Here is a 10,039-nt window from a genome sequence, read left to right on the forward strand (position 1 = left end):
GTCATATTCCTCAATAATTAAACGCGATGAGATAAAGCGACGCCGTTGTGCTTTTTCTTTTTTGACCATATTTCTTTTCAAATATTTAGCCTTTGCACTTAGCATAAGGTAGTTTCCTCTTTCCTTTTTGTCATTGTGCTAGAAGTACTTCTCGGTCAAAAGCGCAGTCACAGGAAATAGAATGGGACTCTTCCTTCTTCTCTGTTTCTTATGTGTGCTCACATCATTCTTGTCACTATCTTTTTTCTAGACATATATGTGGTCATTCTGTCAAATACCGAGTCTTCTTGCAGGTTGCAACTTGCAACACCTTTTGTCCGTCGTGACATGAATGGACCAAAAGACCAACCAATTTTGATGTTCAAATCACCCAAAACGACACGGGAGAAGCTTTTCCGGACAGTTTCTTTGTGGGTCCTTAAACACCCTCGTTCATGAAATTTTCAATTTATGTATATGGGTCCAGCCATTAACATCAATCGAATTCAGTTTTTGGGTGTTCGTTGGTGATTTAACACGTGTTGCATCAGATGTAATAGTCTTGATAGTGATTCACAATTATTGTTCACTTTCATTGGTTTTCAGTGTTATTAAGAAGGTAAAACTACATATTTTTTATAAATAAAAAAGGTAATAAAACTCTATGCATTACATATTAATTGAGATTTTTATCGACTAATTTAAGTGCATACTTATTTGAGAAGATTTAAATTTAAAATAAAAATTCTTCCATGCTTGATTACTAACGATAATGTCAAGAGAACTCTACTAAACACACAGAAGGGAAACTTGCTTGTTTGATCAGGAGTGAGCTTAAAGAGACGAAAGGGAAGGAGAAGAGACAAGGTCGACAGAGGAAAACTGGAGCATGGAAAGTAACCGAGAATCTCACAAGGTGAAGCAATCCGAGATAAAGCAATATGAATTTATTACATTAGCTTTGTGCAAGATGTCAACGTTCGATAATTACATTATAATATGACAGGGATTTAATATTTACATTTTGTTACACAGCTGTACAATTGTTATCGCCCCTTGCCACGATAATGATGACAATGATGATAGCTGAGCTATTGATACACAATGGCCGTACAAACCTAGCCTGCTACTCCTTGTGAAGTTCCATAACCATGCTTGAGAGAAATCTATGACCAAGACACAGAGAGAGAGAGAGATTAAGAGCAACCAAAAGCCCCGGCAATGCACAAAAACTCAAAACTCCGTGTTATCAACTATAATAAATATGTTTAATATGTTGATCCCTAGAGGTTTGACGACCTTTTGAATTAGTCCTTCGAGAGTATAAAAAGATTCTAATTGGATCCTTAAAATTAGCAAATGCTTCTCATTGAGTCTCCATCAATGACCACTTTTGTCAGACATCCATTCATTCAGTGCTGCTGTGGCCCCCCACCACTTTGTCTGCATAGACTAACAGCATGTTTGTTTTAAGTTCTTTCAACCACCACCGAGAGTTGATAAAAAAAGACCATTTTCTTCACAGTGAATCGCTCCCAAAGAGCGTGTATTTACCTCAGAAAACGCGTGAACCTCTGTGTGCGAATAGAATCTCAAACAAACATGCTTTAAAAGGTGGTCTCAAATGTTCCATTTCCCTCTCCCTGAAAACAATCACATGACTGGCACATGATATATTTCCTTTAAAACAGTCACACGACAATGTTTTACGGGTGAAATGGGCTGATTTGACCACCTTTTGATCCACACAAACCGAACCGAATGGCATAATGGGAACCACATGAGCTCTCCACTTACCACCTCGTCATTAAATTTGTAGATGTCCGTGCTGGTCGCAATAGGGATCAATTAGAAACATTTATAATTTTAAGAACCCAATTAGAAACTTTTAAACTAGACTAGGCCAAAAACTTGGTAAAACTATCGAAATTAACATAGTAAATAAACCTAATAAATAAATAAAAGTTTAACAAGAATGAAGCTAGAAAATATTAAGACAATGATCTAATACTGGCTGGTAGCAATTAACTTGGATTTTTAATATTGAAACAATAGCTAAGATTCAAGAAAAAAAAATTAGGTTATAGCTTGCTATCTAAAGAAGAATAAATTTACATAGAAAAACACACAATAAAAGAAATGTACCATCATCATGACTGGAAGAGAGTTATAGTTGCAATATAACCATTCTTCATAACCTGATAACATCACCAGAGTATAGATTAGCAGTCTCTTCAAGGCACCATAGTGGACTAAACAAGTAAATTAGCAGGGCACAGTAAGCACATAGAATGACGCACCTCGAAGGCTATATTTTGATAACCATATACAAGAGTAGAACCAAAAGGGTTACTTGCAGAGCCTTGTGTTTGAATGGCCGCTCGCCCACAATCCCCAAGTATTTCCTAAAAGAAACAATTACAAGCAATCATAATTCATACCATAACTTCTATTAATGATTATAAGAAATCCACATCAAAGCTTGTCACAATTTTCTTCCCCAAATTACTTCATATAATTAAATTAAAGAAGATCTTCCAAAATTCCAAAAAAAAAAAAGGATCTTCCAAGGTGAAACATCATTTATAAGGGCAAACATACAACTTGGAAGGGATAAAAAATCACCTTCACTTGTTCCCATTTTGTGCTAGGTGTAATAGCCCTCTGTTTGCTGTTATTTACTTCCTGAAAAGATCCTCCAACTGCTGGAAAGGGAAAAAATGATTTTATCTCTTTTTCACAACAAAAATCTACATAACTGTAACTTCAAGACCAATCTAATTACTGCAATGCAAATAAAAAAATTCTTACAATCTGAGCCATAGATAACAAAGTTGCACTTAATGTAAGAATTGAAATCAGCATGACCAGGGTAGTTGGTATGCAATACAAACTTCTTGATTTTGTGAGTCTGAAAATACAACAGACATGTAGGAGCTTACGTTGTCAGTTGTATCACTGTGTATAGAAACAAAAGGATGAGGTAAGGTGCAAACCTGCCCATCAAATAAGATGTCCAGACCACGAGTAAAATAATTATAGAAGTAATCTCCACAAAGAGTTGTTCGTGGCCGAAGATCTGAGGCAGAATGAATAACCATTTGATCTACCTGCAGAATTAGGAGTCAGAATCTACCAAAACAAAATACTCATTCAAGGAATTTACTAGCTATAAACATTACAAAATTGCTTTGTACTCAAGGTAGAATTCAGATTCAGCCTCCTTAAAATAAATAGTTAAGTATGTAGTGAACATCAAACTACTCCATGAACAGAGAGCAACTAACAACAATATTATAATTTTGACAGTTAGCTCTGTCTTGATAACTTCTGTTTGACTCCCAATTCCTAGTCTTAAAACTTGTCAACCACATATTCACCCAAAAATAACTTGCCAACTACATTTGCATGTATCATAGGGGGTCTAGCAAAGCCTTCTACTAAAATATTCGGTAGAGAGACCATACAAGAAGAAGTCTGCATGTTCCAAGCATATCCCCAAGCATTTAATCAAGCCTAAGGCTTCCATCTATCTCATATTACACAAGAACCATAAAAAAAGTACCATATCTATGCAGCTCTGTGTATAAGAAAAGGCCCAAAATAAAAAGAAACAAAGATAAACTTACGAAGATGAATAGAACAATCAATTCACATAAGGGGAGCACATAAGGGGAGTTCTCAAAAGCAGAAGCTGCATAGATTGTGGAATATGACAGAAGCGTGGGTAATTTTGGTTATATATATAATTTTATTTTTATACATTTTTCCTCAATCTTTTTGTACTTTTCATTTGGGTTCATCTGCCACTGACTCCAACTAGTTTGGGATAAATGTGTTGTTGATGTTGGTTCTTCCCAAACTCCAAGGGAAAAATAATTGGTGGACCACATGTACCTTCTTGCTTCAATTCCCCCCCCCCCCCCCCCAACATACCGTCTGTTTTCACCCATCCATCCAAACAAGAAATTTCTCCTTACGTCAATTTTCCCATCCCCCACTTCTTTCCTCTCTTTTATCCTCAACCAAATCACCAAACAAAAGGATAGTCTAAAACATGCAGCAGTTATTGCCTAGGTCCTCATATGATCCATTAAAGGTAGAAGGTATTGTTAAGTTAAACTTGCATTGTATACTTGCTGACAGACTTGTGAAATGTACAGAAAAATCTCAATATCAGAAATGTATAAAGCTTCATAAATTCAATTCTCCACAGTACACCAACAATAAAGACATAGAAAGAGTTTACTCAGATTCTGCAGACATTACTGCAACATATATCAGTTTAATTCCACAAAAAGCCTACAAAATAATCACATTCCATTTAAGAACTAGAAATTCATGGCACCTGCTTTTGATGAATGCCACAGGGACGACCTAGCTCAGTCCACACATCCTGCAGGAAGGATAACATAAACTTTGATTTAGATAAAGAATACAAATCAAGTGGAAGATGACAAAAGAAGAAACAGAAAGCACAGGAAAATAATATGATAGAAGCATAGCTCAAATGGTTTCAATTGTATGTAACATAAAGCTTACCTGTGGAGAAGCACCAAAAGGAATGTGTTGAGAGCCAACAGTGAAGTACAATTCTTCCCCCAGCTATATAACAGAGAAAGAACTGAATTAGACGCCAATATTACAGCCACCTTGCCAAATCAGGCAGAAAGTTTCTCTAAAATGAAGCAAACTAAAGGTGTCATACTAAATAAGCAAAAACAAAACTGATACAGGGCTTAAAGAACCCAAACCTTGACAAGAACCTCTTCCATGTAAATGCTGCCAGCAGGTAATGGCGGAGCAGAAGCCTTATCCATTAAGGACCCCACACCAACCTTCTTACCGGAGGAACTATCATATATAGAAACACGGCATGTAACTGGTGTGGTCCCATCTGGAAACTCCAATGGCAATTCCACTTCCATAATGAAAAGAGACAAACAAAATTAGAACTAGAAAACTCAGTGCAAAATTTCAATTTCAAGACGATATAATAAATACCTCCCCCGTCGTGACAGCAGTCTGTAAACTGACTTGGAATAGGAAATGCAAAGGAAAGCCCCTAAAAACCAAACCAAGAAAAATACAAACCAGAAAATATTAATGTGGACTTGTAGAACAAAAAAATTAATGGCAATAATTGTGCATTTGACATCCCAGATATGTACCGGATAGAATAGTGTGTAAATGCCTCTATCCTTATCAAAAATTCCAGGATATGTGGGCCCAAAAAGTGCATATACAGCAACAAAAGTAGCTAGAGTCGACGGTCCCCTAGAAGTTGAAAAGATGATCAATAAAGTGTTTTACAATAAATAGATACAAAAGTTAGGATATGGATCTTTTAAAATTTCCCATAGTCTTGTCATGTGAAAATTTTATGCCTATCTCTCTGTTTATAGATATTCACAAATTTTGATAGGGCCCCACCAATTTAAGAGTTTTGAAAGAGAGAAATAGACACAAAATTCTCACGTGACAAGGTCATGTAAAGTTTTAACAAGAGAGGATCCATTCCCCAAAAGTTTTAAGTCTAGACACTCACCCAATGAGGGAAGTGGAATAGCGCATTTGAAGCCGCTTTACATCAAATATTTCAATAAGTCGCAGTCTCTAAAATAGTATTGGAAAGTTTCATCACGACAAAGTCATCTTGTCATAATATATGGGTACCAATAAATAGAAGCACTATACAACAGCTTAGAATGATTGAAAGCATAAGAACTGCTACATATAATAGAGGTTAAAGCTTTAGATTGTAAGAAGCAGCAAAAAAAATTCAGAAATGCTCCATCAACTTTTGTGAATAGCAGCAATATCAGGTTAAAAAAATACAAATTATCTAGCATGGTATTTTCTTGATGGGAAGGAGCATGTATTTGTAACTAAAGAAACAGACCCAACGAAGAAAAAAACCCCAAAACTTCAAGTATCCCACCCCAGTGAACTTGGAGAAAAGAAAGTATAGCTAAATTCTAAACTACAATTACATTACTCCCACAGTTTTTCATTTGCATGGACATAGTACTGCAAGATCCTAATACAATTTTTCGTTCTTACGATTCTCTTATCAAGTTCTAAAATGCAGATAGTATGAACTTAAAAGATGTTAGAGAATAATATAAACCATTAAAAATGCCTTCACTCTACACCTTAAAGTTTTGGGTTGAGTTGGTTGGTTATTTACATGGTATCAGAACTTCAGTGACCATAAGGTCACGAATTTGATCCTCACCGCCACCCACTTGTGGAATTAAGCATAAGGTAAAACCAAAAAAATTGGACCTATGCAATATCCACATTTCAAGCCCAAAGGGCTCTTACGTGAGGGAGTGTGTTAGAAAATAATATAAACCATTAAAATGGCCTTCACTCGACACCTTAGGATTTTGGGTTGAATTAGTTCTTTACAAAAGATAATACAAACTAAAAACTATTTCTGAGAGTCCTATAACATTCAGAACCCATTTATTTTCTACAGGAATTCTTCCCACACTTTCTGAATTTTCATTTTCAACTATATGTCCATTAAATTTAATTGTGTTATGGTAATAATTCATGCGGCCACAATGCTATAAAACCAAAGCATTAGCTATGGCTCCCGTAAAATAAATCATAAACTTAATGTACCAGCTAGTCATCCACTCATGCTTCCTATTAAAGACATGAAAAATAAAAATTTCATTAACTGAGCCGCATAATCTCATGTTTTCTCCAAATAAGCACTCTGCACAGACACACACACTTGGGAATAAATCAATCATTGGCAGCAAAATGAAAGGGGAAAAGAAAACCCACCTGAGACCAGGGATCGAAACGGAGATGAAACCCATGATCCGGAAAGCTTATAACAATATCCAACTTCAGAGGCTCCTGCATATAAACAAAGTAGAAGAAATCAAAATAAATCTTTTACGAACTAAAACAGCAGATGCCTAACACAGACAAAGCAATCCGATAGTAGTCTGCCCAAAGCTGACGGTCAATTCAACAAAATTGAATAAACTAGCGTATTTGTGTGAGTTAACACGATCATAGACGACACAGATAACAAGAAAATAAGTCATAATCATATGTTACAAACCTCATCATAATACTTCACATGCACCACATCGTATATGTTAGGCTGCTGCTCTATCTGAGCAAATGCTTCACATATAGGCATTCCTAAACAGCATAAAGAAATGGTAAGCTAAGTCAGTAACACACAGTAACAAAAACTCAAACGATAAACGGGATGCCAATAACATCGAACTTCAATTGTGCCAAATAAGCTGAGCTATTGAATTGACACAAAAAAAAAAGCCTCCATGCTACTGAACAACATCACATGACTGTTAATAAGCGATAAGCTCATCGGTCCCAAAAAAAAGAACAAAAATAGAAACAAAATTACTATTTATTCAACCTAAGTTTACAAACAAGCAAATGAAGAACGTCTACTATAATGCAACAAGTAAATTCGATTCGATCAAGTGAACTGAAATTCGGAAATGGATTGGATTCTTCTTCAATTCGAAAACCGAGAGCGACCGATATTCGAATTGCTAAAAGCATCAAACAATAAAATCGGGTCGGGTATGGATAATTACCGAGGGAGAAGGGTCCGATACCGAGACCGGGTCGTAGATCGAGAACGATAGCGCCCATGGCTGTGCCCTCGCAACGCCGTCTGGATCTCTGCAACATAGTTGAAACTGATTGGTAGGGGGTTGGGGGTATTTTGGAGTTTCTGGTTAAGGAAATCTCTCCGTTACTTTCGGTGATGAAAGCCCGAAAGAACACGCAGGTATTGAATGCTTATATATAGGGTTGGATTGCATTTGATTTGATGGAAACAAAACCACCTTCCGTTTTCCTTTTTTAACACTGCAAACGCAAAAGATGCCCCTCTAGCACGTCACCGAAAATCACATTTCTTTCTTTCATTCTCTTTTTTATTTTATTTTTATTTTAATGCTTTTTCAACACAACCCACGCATGCGGAATAGTGCCGATCCTTTTCGGATTCATGGCTCATGCATATTTTTCCAACATATATAAATTTCTAGAATAAAAATTCTGGCTCATGCGTGTATTCGACCTCCTCTTCTAAGGTACTTAAAGGGTTTCCAAAAGTGAGGTGGAAATTCTATATTTAATATAAGAGATAAAAAAATTATTATAATGTTTACAAGGTATCTAAAAAATGAAAACTCGTGAACTGGAAAAAAAAAATCACTCCCACCGATGAAGGTGTGAATAAATCTTTCACGATAGAATGGACAAAATATGATTACTTTTGTTATGGCCAACTTATGGGTCTATAGTCTAAAGAGCTCAATAAAGACAAATAATTATGAGAGAAATATGAAAATAATTTCAATTTTATCATATTTTCAGTGGATGGCTCCCAATATTTATAAAAGATTCAAAATTTTACTATACACATATAAATTCTCAATAAATAAATAAAAATTAAAGTATACATTTTTTAAGTCTCTCTTAGCTGCTATTGTATCATTTTTTTTAGAGTATCTCCCCTATAAACATTTGAGAAAGAATACAAATCCAACATGGACTTACCAATCCCAAATCGAATATCTCCATCCTACTGGATCGAACAACTTTAATTACTTAAATATCTTTCGAGTTTGTGATTCTTTGCTTTATATTTATTTGTTGCATCGCATCTATATGGAATTTGCTCTACAATTTTCTCTCGGTTCTTTCTGTGCACTTGTTTTCCGAACATATCATTTAAACATCATCAAGCAATCTCAACCAAACTTTTTTTTTCCTCTTCTCCCTACATTGCTTTTAAGTTTTACCATGAAAGATGCAACTCTATTGCTGTATGTGCAAAAAAAATAAAAAGTAAAAATAGATGCTATATATTAGGGGTCAAGTTGCAAACATCTTTCTCATTGATTTATGGAAGATAAATTAGTGAGTTTATTTTTTATAAATAGATAAATCACTAAGTTACCTAACCTTTTTCTTTCATGTAACTATATTCTTCTTTATACATCATGATTTAGACAATGATATTAAATGTTAAAATATCTCCTCATTGTTACTTTCAACAATTTAATATGTTGGATAGAATTCAACGATCAAACACAATTTAGTTTATTTTTAAAAAAGGATTAATCTATTTTAAAATTATTTATTTCTTTGGAATAAAAAAGAATATTAAAAATTTCTCCTTCATTATTATGATTCTACATAAGCCTGACTTGTTTAGGTTAAACTATAACCTAAACCAACCTATTTCCATACCTATTGATTACTAATGGATATCATAAAAATAGATTCAAATTCCTCAATTTGTGACCTACCATGACCTTTACATAAATTGGAAACTTTCCATTTGAAAATGACTTGTCATGGTCATGGGCTTACGCAACGAGAAAGTAATTTGTATTGACTCTTTTATTTATTTTTTTATGGGGAAGGATATTGCAACAATTAAATAAGGTTATTGATGAGACGAAAATTAGTTCTCATTTAAGTCCATTGTGATAAAGATTCATCTGTTCCGTTACCTGCTATTCATTTTTTGCTATTAAAAGACGTTCCCAAACCATGAGAACAAAAATACCAGAAGGGAACGGATGTTGATATAATTACTGATAAATGAAGGAAAAAGGGGAACGAATTGACTTATTTCTACACATGCTCCACTAGCTTATCCTCTCACCCTTTTTTACAGGAAAAGTCTGAAAATAAGCTTCTAAAAGCAGAGAGAGTGCATCAGTCAAGCTGCAAAAAGAGTGTACACCAGATAAGGAAGGATGCTTATTGGTCTAAAGAAAGGAAAAGCATGTTGGTTTCAGAATAAAAAAAAAAAATCAATCCTAAGTTGTCTATTCAAGCAACTTGCTTCATCTGTCAGAGCAACAGTCCAGCGCCTCTCCATACCAACACGGGATAGATGACAAAGAACCACAAGATTGACATCACATTCCTCAACCTATAAATAGGAAAGTCTTAGACGAAGAAAGGATCGAATTCCTTAACAAGAGATTATAACTTTCATAGTTTAATTTTCTGTTTTGTAACTTGTATAGTTTTA

The 10,039-nt window shown here is 34.9% G+C and overlaps 1 protein-coding gene across 3 annotated transcripts; it reads right to left on the minus strand.

The window, feature by feature from the left end:
• Window positions 1–943: 943 nt before the first annotated feature.
• On the minus strand, window positions 944–7,863 carry LOC133291387 (PHAF1 protein At3g51130). Of its 3 annotated transcripts, none has more exons than XM_061489648.1 (15): window positions 7,575–7,863; window positions 7,067–7,149; window positions 6,781–6,855; window positions 5,528–5,595; window positions 5,151–5,256; window positions 4,984–5,044; window positions 4,734–4,900; window positions 4,522–4,584; window positions 4,328–4,375; window positions 2,976–3,089; window positions 2,791–2,890; window positions 2,605–2,681; window positions 2,280–2,384; window positions 2,125–2,177; window positions 944–1,145 (listed from the first exon to the last, which is right to left on the minus strand). In XM_061489648.1, exons 1-14 carry the CDS (start codon window positions 7,669–7,671, stop codon window positions 2,130–2,132), a joined length of 1,212 nt encoding a protein of 403 aa, XP_061345632.1. In that variant the 5' UTR covers window positions 7,672–7,863; the 3' UTR covers window positions 944–1,145; window positions 2,125–2,129. The 3 variants fall into 3 exon arrangements, with proteins under 3 accessions (XP_061345632.1, XP_061345630.1, XP_061345631.1); XM_061489646.1 differs by having other exon boundaries at window positions 2,605–2,684; XM_061489647.1 differs by lacking the exon at window positions 944–1,145 and adding an exon at window positions 1,168–1,807 and having other exon boundaries at window positions 2,605–2,684.
• Window positions 7,864–10,039: the final 2,176 nt, after the last annotated feature.

Source organism: Gastrolobium bilobum, unplaced genomic scaffold (genome assembly GCF_033153095.1).
Source record: "Gastrolobium bilobum isolate Gb01-03AN ecotype WA unplaced genomic scaffold, APGP_CSIRO_Gbil_v1 utg12132, whole genome shotgun sequence".
In the NCBI taxonomy this organism is placed as follows: domain Eukaryota; kingdom Viridiplantae; phylum Streptophyta; class Magnoliopsida; order Fabales; family Fabaceae; genus Gastrolobium; species Gastrolobium bilobum.